Genomic DNA, 26,040 nt, shown 5'->3' with positions numbered 1-26,040 from the left:
GTTGACTGTCAGTGTGGTGTAGGAGGAACCCATAAGGTCAAACCTTTGATCTGGGGTCATGGGCCAAATTTTGGGTCGCCCGGAATTTGGGTTGTGTCATATTATGCAAGCACAAACTATAACACTAAACTCTAGAGAAAGGTCATAGTGTCATTTCCTTAATAAATCAGTTTACAGTTATCAAAACAATAAAGTAGAAAGAAATGAAAATTGTTGTGGAAGAGATAACCCAGTAAAGTGCAATAGACAGCAAAGTCACCCACATGGCCGCTTAAAAGCAAGCATCCAAATGCACAATGCACAGTGCAAACATCAGACTGTTTGCATTGCTTAGAATATACCACTTGACTATAAATATGATATTTGTTAATCAACTTAAGTATTGAGAGAAGTACAGGTGCTTTCGTGCTTGACATTTCATCAATACCTTTGAGGCTACCCCTAAGTACCGTCTGCAAAATACGAACAAAAGGAGCACATATAAAACTACCTTACTAGCAAAGCTAATTCAGCTGGTTAGCACAATCAGCAAAATCTGCTCACCAATCAAATGTTATTGGGAGAATCATACAAGGTCAGCAGGTTCTCTTAATCGCCAACATTCCTGAAATGCTTTAACCAATGTGGTGATGTTCTTTCTGAATATATTTATCTTTTAGACCAAATTGTTTACAGATGACATATGAACCCCTACTTTCCTCATATCATGCATGGATCCACTGAATTTTCAAAAGCCAGCATATCTGTGGATTCAACATAACTCCAATCTACATCCAGTGACAATACTTGTCTGGCTAGCAAATAGACATGATGCACTCCAGGCACCGAGCCTCTTGCAAGCTCCACAACATACTTAAACTACAGGGAGAAAAAATGAAGCTTATTCAGGGCTCTCTATAAGCAACTAGACAAAACTTTTGGCACTAGATGTATTCAATTATCAACTTTCAACTACGGGTGAAACCAAATAGAATTTTTTTTCTTGTTCTTCAAAGCAAGAATCCCCCAAGCGATAAAGAATAAATTTGGTATAGAGAAAATATGCCATAAATTTGGTATAAAGAGAGAATGGCATAGATATTTATATACAAATATATTTAAGTTCTACTATAATTCAAACTCTATCTCTTACTCTAATTCAAATGTTATATTCTATTCTAATTCAAAAACAAATAGTTAAATTAAGGATAAACATTTAAATTATTTATTTTCTCTATTATGCCCCGACAAGATGGAGCTCCAGGAGAAGAGTCCAATTTTGGTCTTGAGAGAAAAAAAAAAAAAATAGACGGTGTAGTATTCAGTATTCGGGCTTCTGTGGAGAGCGGTCTCCGTCTCCTTGGTTCTGTGGAGTGCAGTCTTCCTGGGTTTGTGGAGTGTGGTCTCCTGGGTCTATGGAGTGCGATCTCCATGGGTTTGTGGAGTGCGGTCTCCCTGGGTCTATGGAGTGCGGTCTCCTTGGGTCTGTGGACTGCGGTCTCCCTGGGTCTGTGGAGTGCGGTCTCCCTGGGTCTAGGGGGCGGGTCCAGGCAACGAGTGGATTCAATTTGGTGGTTGAAAGATTAGGTAAGAGTAGTGGTTAAAAGATTAGGTAAGAGTAGTGGGATCTTCCTAAGCCGCATTTCCAAAAACTTTGAGGGACTTGTAGAAATAAAATTTGTTGAAGGAAGAGTAGGATTAGGAGCCTTATTTGACATCAAACTAGACAATGTCTGAGAAGCTAATACAATAGATGATATAGGAGGTAAAGGAGAAGGCAAAGTATAAGGTAGATCTTAAGTAGAGGTAAAGGAACATGAGCATGATTATTTTCCCAAGACATGTAAGAAAGCAATCAAATCTTTAAAGAAGCTTTTAGAAAGAAAGAAAGAGCTAGGTAGAGTTGAAGGTAATGAAGAAGTATATGTTAAATTAAAGGGACCAATACTGGTAGGAAGCAAGGGAGAAGAAAATTCTGGTAGGTTTGAACCAAAAAAATTTGGAGCTCTTGGCAGCAAAGAGGTATTAAAATCAAAATATTACATTGGAGACGGTAAGATAAGAGGCATTGAAACTAGGATATTACATTGGAGACCATAAGGAAGAAGGCATTGACAATATATAGGCATAACAAGGTCATTACCATTTGCGGTAGGAGGAGGCATGCAGATCTTAAGCCTTGCACCCTAAATTTGCTCCAAGTTGAAACTATGGTTTAGGATTCAGGCTCTGATAGAGAGTTCTACTATAATTCAAACTAATATATAATAAATAGATAAATACTAATAGTTAAGTTAACGATAAACATCTAAATTATTTATTTTCTCTATTATTTGTAAGAGCATTTGGATGTTAAAATTGTGATTTGGGAGTTCAGAATTATCACATTCATCGCTATTGTAACTTCAAATGATCAATACAAATGAAACCCAATTTAACAACAGTATCCAAAAATTCGCCAAAAACCAATCAAACAGTCCCAATTTTCCATATCAACCTTCCATCACACCATCAAACATGAAGAACTTTTTGCAAAACCAAAAAACAATCTCCATCATGGACTCACCGGAACTTCCCATCCGGCTTTGGGATTCGTAGCCGCAGGTGACATAGCTTTAGAGAGAGAAAGGGCAGGAGTACAGGGAAATAGAGAGAAAGAACGAAGACTGAGAAAGCTTTAGGGTTACGCAGGAGTTTTGGCCATGGCAGCTCAATCGCCGGCTGTGGCGTTCAATGACAATTTTTAAAAAAAATAATTACCCAGCTTTAAAAATAAATAAATAAAAATTCGAGAAAATTAAATTAACTTTTCATTCATCGTTATCTAAATGTAGTTGCCAAAAATAATACCGACCTCGAGGAAGTATCAACAGTTGTTTGGGTTGTTCTTTGGTGCCACTCTTACATTTGACCCCAATAATAAAATAAAATGATATGTGTAAATGTGAGAAATAATCAGGTCCATTTCACACATATCTATATATTACAATTTTTTTATAATTTATTATTAAATATCAAATATAATTTGTTATTTAATGAATTACCTAACTCTTATCCAAAAAAAGAAAAACCTACCAACTACCCTATGCTTTCATTATTCATATATACAAAAAGAGATAATAATTTAATATGAAAATTAAATAATTTCAACTACCATATTACAAAATATATAAAATGTATTCTGATGAATCAAATTTGAAGATTAAGTAAGATAGAAACGGGAAATCAAGGTGATCGACAACCTACTTTTTTTTTATATATTTTTTAAAAGTTTTTTAAAATACATAAGCCAGTTGGACAGTCCAGATTGAACCATCTTCATCCAATGGCCAAAACCATTTTTTTGGTAGGTACCTAAGTGGTACGGTGGAACTTTCCTAGTTGTTTTAACAAGGAATTACATTTACGTACTATCAATAAATCATTGGTGAAATTTTTCGAGTAAATCATTAGTGAAATTCGAGAAATTCCCGTAAGTTATTATTTTAAAAATATTTCTAAGAAAATATTAGGATATTGATTCAATACTTATAGAACTAGCAATGTCAACTATGGAATGCAACCTTCACTATTGAAATTGTATAATAAAATGTAAACCGTTAAGTAATGATACAAATATATGACATAAGGTTATAAACAAATGAAATATAAAGAATGCAAAACAATGAAATCATTCTATTATGTTATAATTAGTCTAATTTTTTTCCATAGCTAACCCTTTCATCTGATTCAATTTTTAGAAATTTCCAAATTTCTTTTTTCCGAAAGTTCTTAGAAATTTCCATAATTTTTTTAGACATTATACATTTCTTTTACACTAAATTTGATTCACCAAGAAAAAATAGAAGCAAAAAAAAATGAAGAAAAATAAAAATAAATTTAAAATTAATAAATTATTTTTATTTACTACCTTAAACACGTTTCATTTATTTTTCATCATTCATATAAGATTAAATAATTTAAAAATATATAAATAACATTAGGGTCTGTTTATGAGACCTGTGCTGCTACCCAACATGCTTGTTGAAATTTCTTGCCACCATTACTCAGTGGTCAGTACAACCAACCAAGAAAATAGCTTCCTGCCACCTTTTCTTTTATTACAGAAAACAACACAAAACCTTGTTTTACAAGAGAGGGAAAAGGGCACGACCAAGGGCCACAGCAAAAGCCCAGGCCCCATGAGCACATAAGCTGTACAGCTACAACAGAAGTTGGACTCTGAGAAACATTGGCCAAGGGCCAGACAGAGGACGATTTTTTAAGGGAAAACCCAAAAGAATATATACCAAAATCATGATTCATAATTCAGGAGGAAATGGTACCACAACGAAGAGATGGCTCTTCATTGAGTTGCAGATTTGAAGGCAGCATGAAGAGGAAAGACCAGATAGATATAAAGACAGAGCTCCATGTAAGTATTATCTCCCCAAGACCTTATAATTGTAATCTCCCAAGGCTTTGAGTTTCTAGCCCTTGAGGACCCCTACTTTCTCTAAGGAACTCCTGATGTCTGAGCCACTGCAATCTTCAGTCATTTGAACAATGTTGGGGCTGTCAAATGGCACCACATCAGTAAGAGGGTAGGTTCGGTTTGCATGGAGTTGATTGCTTGCACAAACTCCCTTCAAAATTACAGTTTTGTGCACCCCACCAAGCAATCCTTCATAATCGGTGTCCCCGCTCTCTCCCACAAAAACCACTATATTGGACAAGTCCACACCCCAACGGACGTACAAATACCTGAAGGGAAGGAGTTTTATGTGATTCAATCTTAATAAATCAATATTCCAAAATATCCAAATACATCATATAAACATAAGCTCCAAGCAGACGGTCAAGTTCAATATCCAAATATGCTCTAACAAAACCCAAAGCAATAGCTGCAATGGTCCCATCAATTCAATCGTAGATAGGTTAGTAAATTAGGAGAATTATGAGTTCACTATTAAATTTCACTGTTCCTCAACCACAAATGTAAGAGGTACTAAATTAGTGAAGGCTTCAAAGGAAATGGTTATGATGCTTAGCTAACCGCAATCATACACTAAACAAGAAAAATACTTCATGAAATTAAGCAAATAGTTTGGATAAAAATCATTATGAAATGAAGTAGGATTGAACAAGGACTATACCTGAGGGCTTGGGAACGAGACGCCATTATGGGAATTACATTCAGCTTTGTCCCATTTTGACAATAAATAACATGGCAACGAAGAGCATGAATTCTCGTCAACTTCCGGAGCTCCTTGACAGGAGGTACCTGCGAAGACAACACCCAGAGGCCAGAAAATTTTTTATTATCCCGCTAAATGTAAAAGGGAAATTGATGTAATTGGAAATGATATATGCAAGAAGTCCTGAATTTGAAAAATGACAGGAAACTATTAAAAAAATCAGATATTTTATTTATTCAGAAATACAGAAATAAAAGAAAATAATTTACCATTCCTGGCTTCTGAACTTTAAAAGCATAGCAATATTCAGTTAAAACTTGCTCATTTTCAACAATAATCCGTTCATTGTCAGCCATTTTATCATTAATTGAAGCTGTCCAACGAACCAACGACTTTCTCAACCCTTCTCCGCCCCAACGGTATTCGATGTGTGAATGATAATATAAGTCAAGCACAAAAGGGCTCTCCTCCGAAGTAAGAGATGAATAATATAGATCACTTCCACTATTGCAGACAAAAGCATCAAAATCAGAAGGACTCAGCCCCCCTGAGACTAGAAAAGAGTGAACTTCGGATATGGACATTGATGTTGAGAGTATAAACCCTACAGAGCCTTCAGTCTTTTCTTTTCCAAATGCCTCGAGTATCTTTCCAGCAGTTTCAAGAGTATCTGTATTGGTATCACAATCCACCGCAATGACAAAAATATGTTTCCTCCTCCTCAAAGCTGGGAACTTTCCAGTGCCGGTATTCTGATCCGACTTCTCCGTGAACCCAGCTTTCCGTGTATCTCTTACAAAACCCTTCGACCATGTCAAAACAGCATTCTCTAACTTACTCTTCCCATCAACAGCATTCTCATCAGAATTTTCGGGATTTCCACTAGCTTCATTCTTGTCTCCATCCAATGAAAACTTTAGGTTTAAAGATATATCCTGTATATCTCTCAAGGAATCTCCTGGTGAATCTGTATCTGAATTTTCAGTTCCATCATCAGTTCTTTGCCACTGTGGATGCCTTGGTTTGCAACTGGCTATTTTAGTTAGATAAGTCTTGCAATGCTCTGGCCATGAGAAGAGATGAATATTTTTCAACCCATTCTGTCGACATTTTGCCCAAAGCTGCTTATCTGCTACAAGCTTTAGAAGAGCATCGGCAATAGACTGCTGATCATGGGGATCAACAAGAAGGCCATTGTCAAGTACCTGCAACAATATTGCAATGAGTTTCCTTAAACTGCAGCAGTGAAGAACAACTCTATACAAATTGCATATGATATTCTACACATATATGATATGAAAATTTAGTAGAAATACCCGATGTATATCAACAGGACCTCCATTTCTGGTGGCAACAATAGGCAAACCATATGCTGCAGCCTTTTGAATTAGAAAAAAAAAGAAAAAAAAGGAAGGTGTTATATAAGTATTAAGAATCAAAATACACTTTAGAAACTTCATGAGTATAAAAAGAAGAGCACCTCAATTAGGGTAAGACCAAATGGTTCGATGAAAGCAGGATTAATGAAAACACCCTGAAAAGAAACTGAATTAGAAAATAGGACTAAACTTGGGGGGGGAGGGGGGCAAAAAATTAGCATGCATAAATGGATGGCAAAAGAAATTGTCAGATTGAGTATATTGGCAAATTTCAGTAGGTTACATGCTTCAATAAGTCGGCAGAAAATATGACTTAATCTTCTTTATAGAATAATTGAATGAAAAATGCACAAAATGTTCATTTAATAATAATAACTTAATGTTATAAAAAATTGCTAAATAGATAAATACTTCATGAAACAATGCCATAATAAAATAAGTAAAAATTAAAACAAGAAAATAAAATATAAACCCTAAACAGAAAAAGTAGAAGGGGTTGAAGGCAATAGCCTCTGTTATCTTCCTTGGACATCCCTAAAAGTTCTGAGTAGTTATGGAAGCTTCTTGTTAGAAGAAATGAAATTTCACAAACCAGTTTTGAGGCAAGTTTACCACATTTGTCTAACTTTGAAGACCACATCAAGCCCACAAGATGAATTGCTTGACTTAAAATATATGGTTTTCAGAATAATGGCAATGGCACAAAATGGAGGCTAAAACATTTATAGAACCTCCAACTGAAGATAGCTCAAAACCTTTCCCAACACCTCAGTTAGAGTAAATCCGTACATTAATAGGAATACAAACGATAAAGAGTAAAACCTCTAACACCACCTCAATTATAGTAGTCTCGAATTTCTTAACACATCCTCCACCTTCATTAACCATGGTAGGGAAAAAAACCTCCTTCACCAGTTGGCAAACTTGAGTTATTTCATTCTTTCTTGCCCACTGCACCCTAAATCCTCCCCCCCCACAACACAAATGAAATTCTTGGCTCCGCCACGGCGCCACCAAAGCCATATAAAATGACTTGTGCCATCAACTAGTTACACTATGAAATTGAAAAAGGAAAATTATGGATTAGAACAGACTTGTAGAGGCATAAAACAAGAGTAAACCCACTTTTTGGATGTAAATCAGAGTTTCCTAGAAAATAGCATTAATAATTGAAAGATGACAAACCAAAAGTTCTACAATTCAAAAATTACTACTAAAAATATGATGGGAATGCGAAAAAAATCATCAAAATTACTGTATCCTTTGAGTTGCATCCAACTCTGTGTTGGATTGATTCACCTCCCCCTTTTTTTTGAGAAGCACTGTAAGTTGTTAATCTACTAATAACTAGAATATTTTTTTTTGATAGGCAAAAGAGAGCATATATTAGAAGCGCCTAAGTGGAGGCATAGCATAGTTCACACGAAGTAAACAAACAATGCCTAGTATATGTATAAAGGAACTAAAAAACTTTCTCCTAACTTTAAGCTCAACCAATCTACAAAATCTAACATAGACAATGTGTAGTCCTCTATATACACCCTAACCCCAATTCACAAAAGTATACGTAAAAGTGGATTTGATTACTTGGTCAGACTACTCAACATTATTAAAAGCCCTCTTGTTCCTTTCCTATCAAGGAGTCCACAATATGCACAAGGGAGTGGCCCTCCACGCTTTTTTCCGTTTTTTACCCATGAAAGATTCATGCCAATCCAACAGGTCCCCTCTAACTGAAGAATGCATAACCCACTCCACTCCAAAAGGAGAGTAAATCAAGTGCAACACCATTCTTGCTTTGGAACAATGCAAAAGCAAGTGATATGTCATTTCCTTCTCACCTTTGCACAAGTAACACCTATTCAAGAGATTCCAACCCTCCTTTTGCAGTGGTTAAGAGTTAGAATTCTACCCAAGACGCTTACCAAGCAAAGAAACTGACTTTCACTAGTGCCCAAATTCTCCACACTATACTAGCCAAAAAAGGCTCTTTATATTCCCCAGAAAAGAAAAAATAAAGAGATCTAACTAAAAACTTGTCGTTCTTGGATTCATTCTATCTCAGTTTGTCCTCCACTTCCCCTTTTAACTACCAATTATTGTAATTTCCAAAACAAAATCTCCACTTCAACAAGCTTCCAAGTATTAAACTGCCTTGAAAACAGGGGCTCCAACTATCCCCTACCCCAACCTCCTCCCAAGTCTCTACCACTCATCCACCATCTTTGTTAGTAGCAAAAGAGAATTAAGTTTGGGAAGGCTTCTTCCAATGTTTGATCCTCACACCACAAGTCTTTCCAGAATTTAACCCTTCTTCTATTCTCAACCAAAAAGCGAGACCTACTTGTTCAATAACTAGAATATTGAACACTAGTGGAGACCTGAAAGGGTGATGAATATAATCATTTTTGGACTTCTACTTGTTTTTCAAGGGTATTGCAAATTCCAAGTTGTTGGCTGTCTGAATAACTCATCCCTTGCATTAATTTTCCCATGACAACAATCATATTTAGCTAATGCATAGGTTTATGATTATCAAAATAATATATGGAAAGAAGAAATGAGTGCAGTGGAAGAAATAAACAAGTAAACTACAATACAAAGTCAAGTCACTGGTTTGTCTAGAAAATAGTAATCTGAAAGTAGAGCACGCATGAGAATAGAACTGGACAATCTATAATACAACAATTATCACATATTATCTTTCCTATTTAAAATTACTTAATCTTATAAATAAAGTACAAGGTCTACCTTTGTCTTTGCAGCTAGACGATAAATGTCGGGAACATCGGACTGTTTGTGGTGTTTAGGGTATGCCACTTGACCATAAAGATCATATTTGTCAATCAGCTTAAGTATTGAAAGAAGAACAGAAGCACTTGTGCTGGACATTTCATCAATACCATCTCGGTTACCCATAATTAATGTCTGCAAAAAAACTAAATAAATAAGACAAAAAAAGAGCACAGAATAAATTTTTAAGTACACATAAAAAGACTTTGCTGCAAAGCCAATTTAGCTTATCTACAATATCAATATGATGTATTGACCAAATAAGTATCATTAGGAGGCTAAGACCTACAAGATTAGCAAGCTCTCTCAATGGACGACATTCTCCGAAGGCTTTGACCAAAGTTGTGATGTTCTTTTTAGGATCTGGTCTAGCAAGGGCGAGTATCATAGGCTTGCGTGGATTGGTAAAGAAGCGCATTATCTACAAAATACCAAGTAAGTTAAGGAATTGGCATCAATTCTAAAACAGCACTAAAAATGACAGAAAAGAAAAGATCCAGGTCAGAATTTTATCTAAAGCACAAAACAATCAAAACAACCTAATTTGGAAGATAATCTAGGAAGTTTGACCATATATTTCACATCAGCTCTCTAACTACCACAACCATTGCTCAGTGGGATTGGACTGCCAGTGTGAAAGATAAAACAGTGGAAAAACTAATGCAAAGTAAAATAATAGTAAAGGTCTAATGAATAACTATAACCTCGGACCAAATAACCGGGTCAGGAGTACGAGGATGGTCTTCATTTCCTTCAGTTTCACCATCCATATCACCATCATGTGGAATAATATGATGGAATTCCATCCCAGGAGGAATTATCTGCAAAGAGCGATAACATTTCAAGATGTTTTTTGTGAACAAATATAACATGACATAACAAGGAGCAACAAATTTGTAAATCTGAAACATTACTTTAGATCTGAATTACATCATTGAAGCTATAAATCAATTTAATAAGTCCAAGAGTTTCAGGGCTCACCTCAAACCTATGCTTGTGAAGAGACATGAAATAAGAAATCAGCCTAGACTTAACAGATTCTTTCCAGTTCAAGCTTATTCAAATTAGACTAATAATATATCTTTTTTATGACCTGAAGCACTAGAATAGTTTTTAAGTAAAATAGACTACTTAATTAACGTGACAACTACACAATGTGTTCAAGAAAACTTTCATTTAGAATTCATTGCGGCCCAGGAATCTCATAATTAAACCTTCAACTCAAACAACACTTAGGACCCTAAGCTCATGAACCACAACCAAGCTTTAGGACAAGGTAGGTTAAGTCAGGTTAAACAAAAGAAGCAAATTAAGCTTCTGCAAGAAAACCAAGAATGTCATAGTACTTACAACCATGCGAGGCATGAACCTGCCATAACAGCTCACATTACGTCTGATCCTTGCTCGGAGTTTACGCTCTAGTATTGGATCAAAACCATCATACAGGCGCCATTGCTGCTCTATCTCCTGTCTAGTGCTGGTTATAACTATTTCAGAAGCATCCAGGGCCAACTCCTCGGCCTCTATCCGACGCATTATTTTGTATGTTGTATTTATTTCATCCCTTGAAATTCGACCTTGTTTCAGAAGTTGTTCTAACTTATCTCGGCCAAGTGAATGACCGGTGAAAAGCATCGGGACATTTAAAGCGCCAGATAGAAGAGCAGCAGAGTCACCTGCATCTGCATAATGTCCATGGATGGCAACAGGCCAGACCGGTTGCCCATCACCAATTTGCTCACCAAGAACTTTAGACATCTGTATTATGTGATTAAGTGCGCCATCAACAAATTCAGGGATGTACGGCCATAGAAGTTCTTTCTCAACGTATTTATCTTTTGGACCAAATGGTATACGGATGATATAAGAACCACTACTCTCCCCCATATCTTCCATGAAACTTTCGGAATTCAGTGGAGTTAGCATCTCTGTAGGTTCACCATAACTCCAATCTACTTCTGGAGATGATACTTGTCTAGTTAGCAAATCAACCCGGTAAACTCCAGGCATTGAGCCCAAAGCCCTTGCGAGCTCAACAACATACTTAACCTAGAAAGGGAAAAAATGAAGATAATTTAGGTCTTTTTGTAAAGAATTAGATAACTAGTCGCTTTGTTAGATGATCAGTATTCATTATTTGGGAGTAAAACTACATTGCCAACATCTAACAAAAAGCTTCAACAACCAAAAGTTACCTGACCACCAGTATCAGAATCACGGCCAAGCTCCATATTTTCACCCCGTATTAGACCATGAAGGCTGCATACATACTAATCGTTAAAAGTAATTCTACATCATCATGCATTGCAGAAAGATCATAATCTTTACTTGTTAACATTAGCAAATAGATAAATATAAATTTTTAGGACATTCAATTTCCCAAGATGTTTCCTTTCAGCAGTTAGTCATCAGCATTTGGACAATTATAATGTTCCTGTTAAAATTGAAAGCACACGTGATCATTTCATAGTCTTCTTATGATCACATGTGCCAATTAGAGCACTAAAGTTCAGTTCATACCTTATTAATACAATGTACAGCTTTTTTCCTTTCTGATAACTAACCCATGTCTCCATCGCATCAACAGAACTGATTCTAGGCATTCTTCCTCTGATGCTATCACCATGAGCTGAAATATCACTGACAGTATCTCCTTTTTCTCCCTCTGATAAGTCTTCAGACATATCAGCAATTGCTTCTCTGCGGCCTCTGTCACGCTCAAGACGACGTTTAGCTATCCGCTGGGCCTCCTCTCCCTCAAGCTGTAAAAGAGAAGGCAACAATAAGAAGTCAATGGAATTCAATACTCACAAATTAGCTCCAATTTGTGGGAAATATGTCCAGAATGCGGTATCATAAAGAATTTAATACAAGTCGAATTAAAGATATTACTTTTAGCAAATCTACAACATCAACTGCTAGCAATTAGGTGTAAAAGAAACATTGACAAAGTTTGAAGATATAAGCAGTCTAGTTTTTATTGCCAGTAAAGCAAGTGGGATTAGGAAGTTTTTGAAACTAAAATTTTCCAGTTGCTTTAGCTCTAAATATGATGGGAACAAGGAAGTCAAAATTCAAAATTAAAATAATAATAAATAAAAGCTCTTAGCTCAACCAATCCAAATAATTCGATCAGGTATAGTTGAATTGAGGTTTTCATTTTCCCAGATCCCAAATATTAAGGTTATGTTTGGTTCCCGGAAAAAAACTAAGGAAATAAAAAAAATGCAAAGGAAAATTATTTTTTCATGTTTGGTTGTCCTATGAAAAATATCAAACATAATTAAAACTATTTAAAAACTTATGTATTTTTAAATTATTTAATATTTATATTAATGAGTTAAAATAAGTAAAATAAGTTTGAAGTAGCAAATAAAAATAATTTATTAACTTTTAATCTATCTTTTATTTTCCTTCATTTTTTCTTTCCTTTTACTTTTCCTTTGTATTTTCTTTCCCTTGCATTTTCCCTGAAATTTTCCAGGAACCAAACATAACCTAATGAAATTATCAATCTCTTTACCTGTCCTTTCTACATTACCAAACAGGTCCTAGCAGGTTGTCCATAAACCATTAAAAAAAAAAGAAAAAGAAAATAAGGAGAGAGAGAAAGAGATTGTATCCAGGTCAGAAGACTAACATTGTTATAAGTACATCTAGCAGATGTAGAATTAAAGTAAGAACCACTTGACAATCAAACAAATCTAAAAGCAATTTCTGGTATTCTTGCACAACCAACCCCAGTCTAGAAAGATGAAGAAGCCCAAACAAATCTAGATATAAAAATAAATAAATAAATTACAAATAAATAATAATAATTCAAACTTGGTAAAGAAATAAGCTCAGGTTTTTATTCAATGTCCCTCGTGAATCCCTATGGTTCTGAATTGGGCGATTTGCAATTAGCCCATCCATCGGTAATGTCACTTGAAATTATTATCGCAAATGAAACCCAGTAAACAACCATACCCAAATCCACCCATAGTCAATCAAATAGTCCTAATTTTATATGATAACACCATATCACACATCCACATGAACCACTTTATCCCATCCCCAAAAATAAATAAATTTAAAAAAAAAAAAAAAACCTTTTTCTTCCTACTTTAATTAGCAAATTACTTTCAAAATCCAAAATTTAGAGCCGGCATTCAAAAGAAGACAGAGTTTGAAAAAATGACATTGCTTTTGGCTACCGAGAAAAACACATGAAATTAACAGAAGCCCCTGATCAACTGACCCTTGTTCAGCCATTTAGCTCAGTTGAGTTTAATTTTCATTTCCGGGAAACCAACCCAACAGACCCGTATGATTCAATTTCCTCCATCCCTTCTACTCCGATCTCTCACCAACCAAACAGGGTGTAATCGAAACAAAACATCAATAAACCAATATATATATCAAATTAAAAATCAAAAACGAAAAAACCTGCTTCTTCTGTCGAGCCAGGTTCCAAATCCTCCAACACATATTCTCCAATCTCGTATTCCTCTCCTGCGGACTCCTCGTCGCCGCCGCCTGGATTTTCAGAGACCCAAACACAAGCTTTCAGATACAATCAAACAGGCGCACACCCATATAGAAAGAAAGATAGCAGAGTACAAAGAAGATTACCCGAACCCATGAGCGATGAAGATCAGTCTCATCGAAGCCAGTAATGACCTGCTCAACGAAGTAGCGAGTGGGACTGAATCTCCCTCTCTCCCTCAGCAGCAGAGACGTTTTGGCATCATCAAGTCCAGGTCCCACATCCAGAATCGCCTCCAAGTAACTGTTAATCCAGTCGTTTCCCGCCATTAACACTCTGTATCAGACCACAGCTTCCAAGTTTCTAGAGAAAAAGAGAATACTGTTGTCTCGGTGTCTGCCGAGACGATGAGCGAACCGTAGAGAGACAGCGGTGAGAGGAGAGTGAGATTTGCGTCAATTTATATTCAAGAACCGACGCGAAACGGTAAAAGCATCTCCCCCTTACCACTTCAAACTGTATTTATTGACTGGAATTTTTTTTCTTTTTTTTTTTTCTCAACAATTACACATTATGCTATATTCTTTAACAAATTCTTTAATTTAAAATTATTTAAATTGAAAAATAATTACTCATGCTATATATATATAATTAATATTATATAAAAAAATTCTTACCTAATTTCATTAATTTTTAATAAATTTTGTCTCTTTCGAGATTCTAACTTAATACATCTAATGTACATTGATATAAAATTTTATCAAATATCTCTTTTACTTTTTTTATTTATTATTTTTATTTATTTTTTTAATTTAAAATAAAAAAAAAACTTAATAAATTTTTAAATCAATTGATTTGAAGGGAGGTGGACGGAATTAACTCATTATCATATAATTATAAAGTAAAATAATAAAAAATTAGAAGTAAGGATCTCTCGGTTTTTTTCTATTATAATATTAACATTTAAATTATTTTTAATTTAATACCGTAATCAGTGTCGTCTAAAACGATAAATAAATTCACATTTCTCTTTCTCGTACGCAAGCTATGGCCAACTGTGTACTAGAAATTGGAACGGGGTTTTATTGTCACGTAACTGCGAAATCCCGTGAGAGATACGCTCCCCCTTAATCTCGAGAAGCTACATTCACTCTCGGATATAGTTAAAACCTTTACACGCGCTTTCCGGCGCCAACTCAACGCCACGCGGACCGGTGAGTGCGTCAGTACAATTTTAGGGAGACGCGTGTTTACCAGATCTGGAGAGTAAGCATGATTACGTACTTTCGAGAGTGGACATGGCGTATATGGTTTTAATCATGAAAGAAGCAATTAGGAGAATAATGCCAATAATATGCCTTCGGAGGGGTAATTATTCATATTATGACAAAAGTACCCTTTTAACATTTAAAGGAAAATGCTAACGTTCGTGGGATATCTATACAATAATAAATATTAAGCCCCTTTAAATTTATATTATTGATTTTGAACCCTATCAAAAGCTAAAATTTCAAATCAGGTCAACTTGTGTGATCATTTATTTTCATAATAAGCCCCTCTATTCGGCTTGAACTTTTAAATTCTTTGATTTATCCATCACCAAAAGTTAAATAAGATAAAATATAACAAAAATCATTCAAAAATTTTATACTTTAAATATAATACTAGTAAATTTTAAAAGTGAAAACGCTTATTTTAGTTAAAACTATTTTTATTTTTATTTTTTTTCCTTCCTTAAAATTTAAATTATTAAAAAAAAATCATATTTTTTCTTTTTCAAAACGTAACAAAAATCGTTAGGGTAATTGAAAACTCATATTTGAAATTTTAACCTTTTATTGTTTTTCAACCTTATTTTGATAAAAGTATTATATTTAAAAAAATAATAATTTTTTCTTTAAATTGCATATAAATATTTAAAATGAAAAAAAAAATTTATATTAAAAATAGGTTTTTTTAAGTAAAAATATGTAAAAAGTTAAATTCACTAATATAAAAAATATTTTATTCCTTTTAATCAATTAATTTTTATTAAAATAATATTTTTAAGAGCATTTTCTTTAAAAAAATATTTCTAAGATTTTTTAAAACAAGATTCCATTGAGAAGTAAAAATGTTTCCGGTTTATATTTTTAAATATTTTTTAAAAATAACTTTTGTAAATAACATTTTATTTCAATCATTTTTGGTATTTATATAATTATTTTTAAAATTATTCTAAAAAAATTAAATCATTATATTCTTAGAAAATATTTATTTTCTATAAAAAAAAATATCCATATATTTCCAAATCCAAAAAAAAAAAAAAAATTATTTTTTTACTCTTTAAAAAAAAAAAAAAACCAACCTCTATTCAAGGTTTCAAACACGCTCCATTCTATTCGATAGTTTGGCTTTTTGTCGTCCACTCTTTTGCTTAAATTTTTTTTTCCTTTTTTGGTTAATCGATAAAATAAAGAAAAGGATTGAGAAAATATTTGGGAAGGCAACTGCACATGCAGAGATGGCCAGGTGGACTGAAAAACCAGAAGATTGGTGGACGCGTGGCATACGTAAGCCGACATACTCCACTGATATATTTTTAAGTATAGTTTCACTCCAGTTTAAAATAATTGTTTTTTAATAAAATTAAATTTAAAATATAAATATTAGTAATAGTCATCTGTCCCATCTATGATTCTCTAGTCTCAAAGGTGGGCCACGTCACCTACTACCTTTGCCTTCAATCTTTTAGAATCCCAAAATAGGGTTACACATGTGCGATGCTAGATGCTTCGCCTCCCAAACTTCAAATGCTCCTTTTGGAATTTTCTCTTACTTTAAATTTGTTCGTTTGAACTCGAATAGATTAATTGATATTTTATTTAAAATATCTTCATAATTAGTCATGTGAATTAATTACTATATCCAAATAATATAATAACAGGGTAAAATAATGATATGCTACCATAAAGATAACAACTTTAACCGTAATAATTTTCAAATGGTGCTTATGTCTTCTTCAATTAGGCCTTATTTGCAATGAATCTTATTGGCGTTCTAAGTTGTGTAGTTTTTTTTTTCCTAATTCATTACATTTTAATATGGTTCATCCATATATATATATATATACATAATTTTGTATAATATCAAATACCTTATTGCGCTTTTGGAATTTCAACCTAAGGCTTAATACTCAATAGATTATAGATAGGGATGGAGACCCCTATAAGTCAGTGTAGACTAGGTATTCAGATAATGGTCTTTTTATCAAAAAAAACATATGTTACTTATTTTCATTTTATAATCTTTGTTAAATTAATAATGTCGGACAAACATACACTTGCAATAAAGTTTAACCTATTGTCAATATTAATATTGGTAAGTATATCATTCTTTAATATATTTTTTTCTCAACTTCTTCAAGATTTGAGTTGAAGTGAACCGTTGTGATTGACAATGTAGAAAAATAAAAATTCCCTAATTATAAATATAATTTCTCAATGGTTGATCTAAATATGATAAAAATATATTAAAATACATGCATATGTTGTGATTTATGTTTTCGATAAAAAGTAATTATTAGTTTGTAGGGGAATTATTTTTCTAGTAAATGTATTTGATTTCTTACAAGATCTTCTTATAATATTAATTGTCACAGATTGTTTGTTTGGTATCCGTGACAATAGCATAAATGCTTATCGAGAAGAATATGTAGGCTAGTTAGAGCAAAATGAAATGGGGATCATGCTCCAAAGATTGGGTGTGTAGGTATTGTTGGAAGATTCTTCAGAGTTTAGGTATACCAACTCGATCGAGTTTTGGGAGTTTGTTGCTAATCGAGGACTTAATAATGAAAAGGAGGTTTGGTCACTCCTATACAAATTGGTTGGAATCTAGAGTAGTTCCCCTTATGAGTCCATAGTAGGATGAAACTAGTAAACATAGAGCCTTTGGAAAGCATGGAGTCCAGGCTAAGCCCTTTGATTAGGCTTATAGGAGTTGTCGCATGGGCCATGTCACTATGGCAAAACTCTAGGCCAGTGACAAGTGATATCAAAGCAAGACAAGTGGTAAACATGGCGATGTTCATTTCTAACGATCTTAACTGAAGAGTTATCTCCCCAATGGCAATACAAGTAACCTATGAAGCCTCATGTTACGACAATGCAATCAAATGAACACTATGGCATGTGTTCAAGCTATACTTAGAAGGACCCATGAGGGAATATGGATGCTTCTAGATAAAAAAGGTGTCGTTTGTTGTTCTAGTAACACGCAATATGTTGCCTACTAGGGATGGAAGTTTGTGTCTAGGAACACTACTTCTAGGGTGTTACTAGGATAACACAACGGGTGGATGTCACTTCCTAAGGTGAGAAAACATCTATTTTAGCCCATTGGGTGTCAACTACGGACCTTGGTGGTTATTGGCTTATGGGGAGCAAGCAACATTTGAAGGGCATCATTTGGCGAAAATATGAAGCCTTGCACTAGGGCATGCAAGAGATTGGGTGGGAAAGAATGACACATACTGTTTGTTTGGTGTCCGTGATAATAGTGAAAGTGCTTATCGAGAAGAATATGTTGGTTGGTTAGAGCAAAATGAAGTGGGGATCATGCTCTAGGGACTGGTTAGAGCAGAAGATTCTTTGGAGTTTAGGCATGCCGACCCAATTGAGTTTGGGGAGCTTGTCATTGGTCAAGGACTTAATAATGAAGATGAGACTTGACTACTCCTACACAAACTAGTCAGGATTTGGAGTTGTTTCCCTGATGAGTCTATGGTAGGACAAAACCGATCAACATATAGTCTTTGAAAAGTATGGCATGCAGGTTGAGCCCCTTAATCAGGCCTATAAGGGTTACCGCATGGGCCTTGTCACTACGACCAAACTCTAGGCTCATGGCATAATACAATCGTATCATAAATAAGTTATAGTACTAAACTATTAAACAATATTATATTTAAAAATAAAAATAAAAAAGGTATAAGAATACTACAATGAGTTTATGAGCATAACATTATGTTTATGTCACCAAAAACTCCATTTTTCTTTATCAAGTGAGGGGATCAACTTTCAAAAAAACAACTACTATATCTACAAGTGTTGAAATCTCTAAATTACATCATTCCAAGTCTTGTCTTCGTTGGGGTGCATGTTACTATCATCATAGGGATCTAGATCTAGACAACGGAAACATTTAAAAAAGGAATCTTAGATTCAGGTGCTCATAAAACAACAACTAGGATCTAGATGTTTTCAGATCAATCCTAATCAATGAATTGGGTGGTACAGATCTCAACAACCTTGCAATTTTTTTGCCCAATAGCTCTCTTTCCTATATCTTGACATGTAAGGATGATAGAATCCTCTCTATAGGGATAAAAGTTAAGGTTTCTCTCTCTTAAAGACTGAAATGGTAAAACTACAAGTCTTAAACCCTTAAGGGGGTTTATACAAACTTGTTTATAAGCCTAAATGACTTAAACCCATCTTGAGCTTAAGTGACTTGAACTCATCTTGGGCTTGGACTTGGATTATTGAATTTAGTTCACTAAGTCTTAATTAATTAATTAGTCTTATTAGGCTTTAATTAATTAATTAACTCAATCCAAAAAGACTATTCATAAACTCTTACACAACCTTATGTGTTTACCAAAACATACTTATGCACACATATAAATAAATGACCTAAATATCCCCAAAATAATATGCCACCAAGGAATATGAACTCGAATGAGGATCATTATGACCCATAAAAAATACTAATTTTCTCAAAATCAAATTCTAAAGTGTGAAACAAGGCTAACTAAATAAAGCAAAACACCCAAGAGGAAGGGTGAATTAGGTTTTTAAACTTTTTCAAAGAACTCCTTAAATTAAGCAAGTAATACTTCAATAAACGTAAAAAGATAGAGTTAGAGAGATGCAAACACTATTTGTAATGGTTTAATAAATCTTGCCTACGTCTCTTCTCCTCAAGCTCCTTTTGAGTGAGAGTTCCACTAATTCAAAGCTTTCAAGTTTTTACAATTAGATTCACCAACTCCAATAAACTTTACAAATCTTTTTTCAAGTTCAATCCTAACTTAAATCTCTACAATCTTACTCAAATAGACGAGAGTTTAAGCACACTCAACCTAACTTAATAGATAAACAAATACAAAGAATTTAGGATGAATACAAAGGTACACTAATGTGAATTTACAATTGAGAAAGTTAATGCACCAAAAAAAAAAAAAGATTTTTGAATGTGAGAAAAAAAAGTAAGTAAAGAGTTTAATGCAAGTGTTTTCTTAACAATAAATTAATAGAAGTCCTTTATTTATAGGTTTGCAACCTCAAATACCAAAAAGTGCAACTACAAACCTTTCCCGATCGAGCTCCGGTTTGATTGATTGACTAATTGTTGGACAATTAATGCTCAACAGGTAGTCGTTTGTCTTTTTTAGGATTCAATTGAACCTTAATCAAGAAAAGGATACCCTTGACTGAGAAGAGGTTTTCCTTAACTGAGAACACAATCCTTTTGAAAAGAAAGAGAATTCTTTGCACCCCTTAACTAGACTTCAATTGGTAAAAGGTTACCAATTCGACCAATTCCCAACCAGTTGAATTGGTTTAATCCACCCTCGACCGATTGGACCTAAAAAGGTACAAAACCTATATTTTTCAATTCAAAATACTTCTAACAATTATACAACATTCTTAAATACCTTTATAAATCAAATTTGAATTGATTTACCTAAGGTTTTTGAAAATATACTCGAGTTTAGAAAATATATGAACTTTAAAGCATAGTTTTATGAAACACCAAGTATGAAGATGATGCATGAATATGTAAAAATTCTAGGTACACCCAAGTATTCATCTTACATTGAGTTTTTAAGCTTGAATGATCTTCATGCACCCTTGATTTTTCTTTCCTTGGATCTTTTTATGGTTCACTTGACTTTTCTTTTTATTTTCTTGTTTTATACCTAAAACTTATCTTGATTTTAAATCATTAACATACTAACCATAATTTATTTTCATCAAAATATACTTAAGAGAACCCTTAGGCTAATATGAAGTTAACTTAACATCCCACTACATAGAATCAATTGCATTTCAATATCCTATGATATTAGATTGATATAGAAAACTTAGGCATGTGACCTACTAATTATTGCAAACAAGTTTCCCATGAACTCATTTCAAGCTCTTAAGATTATCTATATTATTCTTGAGTCTCAGATCCTCCTATTATATAATCAATTAACATACTCTAACTCTCTAAAAACATATGTCAAGTCCATTTAAGGAATTACTACAACCACAAATTTTATTATCACATGTCCTTAGAATCACCCAAGGAGATACATTGTCTCAAACTCATGAGATATAACAGTATCTATCTTGAGAATACATATTGTCACTTGTCTTGATCAACAATAACCCAATTTATAAGAAATATATGACCACCTTAAGGTTTAACTCGTAGGTCAAAGCTACTAAAAATCTCTCAAGGTTAAGAACTTATGCAACATAGCAGCTTGGTGAAATCATGACTACCAAATAGTCAATATCATGACTTACCATAGTTTTTGTTCAATGTGTCTATGAACCCCATATCAATGACCAAAATAAGTCATTTTTCCAATTATGAGATACACAAAACCTTAAATGGATTGTCTAAATCTATGAACCAATTGTAAATAGCTCATCTACTTATAAGAAACTTATAACTTGAATCTTCTATACAATTCATAATTCACCCAAGTCATGTGTAACACAAGTGATACAAATCTGAATGTTCATCATACACAATGCATAAATAGGATTTAAAAAAAAACCAAAATTATAATATAAATAATAATAAAATAGTTAGTATCTTAAAACTAAAATATGTTTTTTTTACAATTATATACATACTTACAACTTAAATTATTAGTCTCTAAATGATGCTTGATGTCCTTAAATTCAATGAAATTATATATGTGTGTGTGTGTGTCTATATATATATATATAGAGAGAGAGAGAGAGAGAGAGAAAGAAAGAAAGAGAAAAATTAGTGTTTACTTGCTTCACCAATCTATTTGAAATGAAGTACGTTTTTTCTTTGATAAATTCATTATTGAGCATGTCAATTGCATCATTGAATAGAATCACTTGTATTATTGTATTCTATAAAAGTATAAAAAATATTTAAACCAAACTTATCAAAATTTGTATATTCTTAAATAAGACCAAGCTTTAAAATATAGGTCCATTACCTTTATAGAATTTAAACTTCTACATTTTTAGTAAAAGATATTTTTCTAATGACACATATGGGAGTGATATTTTGAGTGAATAGCACTTTTGTTGTTAATATTTAAGTTTCACCTTATTAGACTATGTGAGAAGACATGTTGAGGTAAATACACTCTTACATATGGAATTATTTGTCTTCGTGCGTTGTTTATAATCATTGCATAACTAAGTCGAATTAGCAACTAGATATATTTGAAATGGAAATGACACCTTTTATTTTTTTGATAGTGAAAGAGGTATTCTTAGTTGTAACACTTGTTACCTAACATATTATCCTATTGTAATTTATGCATGTATTACAATTGAGTTTAAACCTTTGCAAATCATTTTAGCACCATTGTGAAACCTATTTGGTGGATCTAATTTATTTAAGAGCATGATAAAATAATTCTTCTTAATACCAACTTATGAGGAGGAAACTCGATTGGTGTTAGCGACTTAAAAAATTATTAATAATTTTGAGTATCATAAACTATAGAATCAAAATTATAACATATTCTAAATTCCCTTGAAAATAATGTGACAAACTTTTCATTTAGCATATCAACATTATCATTTTTTTTCTTTTAAGGATAGTTCGTTGTATGATATGTTTGGCAGAGTACACATGCTCTTTAAGTGAAGAGAAAATATTGTTAATCAAACAAAACATTGTTAATCAAACAATCTTTAGGATTCTTATCATTATCATAATTAATATTTTATAATGAATCTCAATTACACCTTGATTTATTGTGAGTTTATCACCATTCCCAACACATAAAAAGAATCATAGTTAATCTTAAGTTTTCCATGTTAGGCCCAAGGTATGACATCATTAAACGTGCATTAATCATTTTAGATTTTATGCTATGAGGAATTGGAAATACTTGCTTATGAACTGAATTGTGAAAAACAGTTTTTATTCTTAAAGAAAAAAAAAACATGTTTGGTTGAATTATTAAATAAATAAATAAATAAATTTTAAAACAAAACAATATGTTTAGAATTTTTTTTTTTTAAATAGTATTTTCTTCATAACTCCTCTCAATTTATGGAAAAATATGTGAAAAAAATATATATAAAAAAAAGAAAAAAAATTCAATAAAAGATAATAATAAGAGGGTGATTGATTTGATTGGCAAATCCAATTACATTTTTAGTTTATATTATTTTATTTTAAATTTTGATTCTATTTTTTATTTTATTTTAATTATAATAAATAAGAAGATGAAATATTTTAATAATAAATGGTTAAATATCATACTAAATAAGGATCAACAGTAAAGTGATCCCTTCAATAAATTGTTAGATTTTTTAATTAAAAAAAATTAAAGATAATAATTCAAATTTAAAACTTTTAGTAGCACTCTAATTTGATTATAGAAACATTGCATGAAAATATTGAAAATTATGTAAAATCACACATAGTTTACTATTTTAAATACTAGTGTGAAATATATTTATAATTTATAAGGATATATTTATTTAAATTTTCTTAACTAACTATCCTCTTTTTTCTCTTATTTTCTACCAAAATTTATCCCTCCAACATTCTTTCCAATTATTGTCATTTTTTAAATAAAAATAATAAATGTGTTTTAAACATAAAAATAATTTAATAATTAAATTAATCTATAAATGTAAAGCCTTTTCAACATGTTTATTTTTTTTTGGTAAATTAATTTTTAAAAAGTTGTATTTTCTTTAATCAACTTAATATTTAAAATATAAATAATTTTAGATAAAAAAATTATATCTATTTTAAAATTAATTTTCATAATTTTAAAATTTAAAAAAATTGTATCCATTTTTTAATATAAAAATTGTTTTTAAAATCTTTTTTTTTTCTTTTTTAAACCTTTTGCATACCCATCCTCATCCCCAAATTATTTTTTCATCTCGACCTTCTTTTTCTTCCTCTAATATCTTTTCCAAGATATTTCCCTCTTTCTTTTCATGATTGTTTCTTTTTCTTCCTCTAATATCTTTCTCTAGATATTTCTCTCTTTCTTTTCATGGTTGCTTCTTGCACACTCCTCTCTCCCTCTCCTCTCATCACTTCTATTTCCTCACCTCCTTTGCCCATATAAAATTCAACTAGCAATGTTGTCACGATCATCCACAACTAATATTGTTGTTGATCAATTTATTCATTTGGAGAAAGAAATTGAAAAATAAAAATAAAACTTGAGAACACACATTTAAGGATTTGTGAGTTTGTTTCTGTGTGTGAATTTGAGATTTAGTTTAATTTGTTGTATGATCCATTTTTTGAGGGTTTGAAGGTAAGTTTCTGGTTTGTTCTTTGCGGGTGTTTTTTTATTTAATTATTCTTCAAAAACATTAAATTGAAAATATGGAGATCAAATTTGAAAGCATGAGGAATAATTGCTAGAGGTATTTTTGAGTGTTTTTTATTTTCAAAAACAAAAAACAGTTTCTAAAAACAACAACCAATTAGGGAGATAAATTCCGAGAAAACAAACAAAGAGGTTAAGAAAAGACAACAAGAGTATATCAATTAGGCCTCACCCAACTCACAAGGATGGAAGACTAAGCAGCATTTGGGCCAAGCTGACACCCAAAATGCTGGTGGAAGATTCAATACATTCCACATATTTAAACAAAGAAATCAGATGGTTTACAATTGCTTCCAAAACCAGGAAAGAAAGAGATTCATATGGAAAATTTTCTAAAATTAGTACATAAGAGATGACTTAATATCAGAATATTCCAAGGAATCCAACCCAAAAATACTAATTAGGTTTTACCTAACCTAACTATATACTCAATACTCAACTATTCAAGGCTATTTCACCAACTGCAACAAATAAGAATTCAAGGCAAATTCCAGTGTTTGAACCATCAACAAATAAAAATTAAAGCTATCTGATTTTTATTAAGATTTCATAATGTCATATTTGGTTGTAAGAAAATTTTTTTTTTTTTTAAAAAGAAAAAATATTAAAAAAATAAAATTTTTATGTACACAATAAAAAAAAATTAAATCAAATATATTAAAAATTAGCTAAAAACTATGTATTTTAAAATTATTTAATATTTAAAAACATCAATAAAATGATTTTGCTTATCATACTTTTTTTCTCAATTTATTTTCTTGGGATAAAGACAAAAAGCTGGTCTTATCGATGTACCAAAAGGCAAAAAAAAAATCAGAAAAATACTAAGCAGTCAACTTTTAATGCAAACTTGGCTTCTTCTTCTTCTGTCCAAACTGTAGCCATACATGATATACTCAGTGGGCTCACCATTTTTGGGATAAGGTTATTGAACTTTTGGGCAGCACACACTCAGGCCCTCAGGGTGGTCCATGAACCACTCGATCGATACTCCGAAGTCTCTATCCACAGTTGGATCAACCATCGTTGTTGAGGGCCGTTGATCTAACTGTCTTCTGGCAATGACACCTGTGTTTGGGAGGTGAAATTGAAATTTTTAACATGACATGGGCATGTGACATTTCATTTTTGGCGTAGGTTTGATTTGAACGGTGGGATTAGATGGGACTCAACTTGGGGAGATGCATGTGATTCTTTAATAACGCCGTAGCATTTCCATCTGGGATTTGGCAAAGGTTTTGTTTTTTAGAACAAAAAAAATAGAAAAATATATTTGATAATTAATTTTTTTATTTTATGTTTTTAGAAAAATAATAATAAAGTATTTTTAAATAATATATTTTAATTATTTTTGAAAATATTAAAATTAAGTAAAAAATATTTTAGATTGTCAAACAAATTTTTGCTTTATAAAATATTGAAAATTTGTTTTTAAAAACTATTTTTAAAAAATTGTTTTTAAAAACAATTACCGCATACATTCTAGGGTTTTGATTAGGATATGGTTTCCATTTTTTTATGTTAATTTTTTTAAAATAATAATAATTTTTATATAAAACAATTTTTTACAACTAATAATGATTTTAAAACTATTTAAAAATTCTATAAAGTATCAAAAAGAGG

At 32.3% G+C, this 26,040-nt stretch overlaps 1 protein-coding gene and 1 long non-coding RNA gene across 3 annotated transcripts; both read right to left on the bottom strand.

Moving 5' to 3' along the window:
* Nucleotides 1–349: 349 nt before the first annotated feature.
* LOC117925466 lies at nt 350–2,861 on the bottom strand. The gene is made up of 2 exons (XR_004652981.1): nt 2,546–2,861; nt 350–858 (listed from the first exon to the last, which is right to left on the bottom strand). It is a non-coding gene; the product is annotated as an uncharacterized LOC117925466 (long non-coding RNA).
* A 1,175-nt stretch (nt 2,862–4,036) lies between these two features.
* LOC117924951 (probable sucrose-phosphate synthase 1) lies at nt 4,037–14,250 on the bottom strand. 2 transcript variants are annotated; one of them, XM_034843702.1, is made up of 13 exons: nt 13,943–14,250; nt 13,757–13,846; nt 11,849–12,090; nt 11,524–11,587; nt 10,679–11,377; nt 10,033–10,149; nt 9,618–9,749; nt 9,287–9,463; nt 6,637–6,690; nt 6,473–6,535; nt 5,426–6,361; nt 5,115–5,242; nt 4,037–4,722 (listed from the first exon to the last, which is right to left on the bottom strand). In XM_034843702.1, exons 1-13 carry the CDS (start codon nt 14,123–14,125, stop codon nt 4,449–4,451), a joined length of 3,159 nt encoding a protein of 1,052 aa, XP_034699593.1. In that variant the 5' UTR covers nt 14,126–14,250; the 3' UTR covers nt 4,037–4,448. The 2 variants fall into 2 exon arrangements, with proteins under 2 accessions (XP_034699593.1, XP_034699594.1); XM_034843703.1 differs by lacking the exons at nt 13,757–13,846; nt 13,943–14,250 and adding an exon at nt 13,569–13,729.
* Between the last annotated feature and the right edge of the window lie 11,790 nt (nt 14,251–26,040).

The sequence above is a fragment of the Vitis riparia genome, chromosome 11 (assembly GCF_004353265.1).
Source record: "Vitis riparia cultivar Riparia Gloire de Montpellier isolate 1030 chromosome 11, EGFV_Vit.rip_1.0, whole genome shotgun sequence".
NCBI classification, from domain to species: domain Eukaryota; kingdom Viridiplantae; phylum Streptophyta; class Magnoliopsida; order Vitales; family Vitaceae; genus Vitis; species Vitis riparia.
The sequence above is the reverse complement of the archived record's forward strand: the minus strand, read 5'-3'. Positions and strand labels throughout refer to the sequence as shown.

Coding starts and splice junctions, on each gene's coding strand:
- LOC117924951 (XM_034843702.1), bottom strand. CDS start 14,125: ATGGCGGGAAACGACTGGATTAACAGTTACTTGGAGGCGATTCTGGAT. Junction 10,150..10,678: donor GGTTCATGCCTCGCATGGTT/GTAAGTACTATG, acceptor CGCTCTTTGCAG/ATAATTCCTCCTGGGATGGA. Junction 9,464..9,617: donor TGAGAGAGCTTGCTAATCTT/GTAGGTCTTAGC, acceptor GTTTTTTTGCAG/ACATTAATTATGGGTAACCG.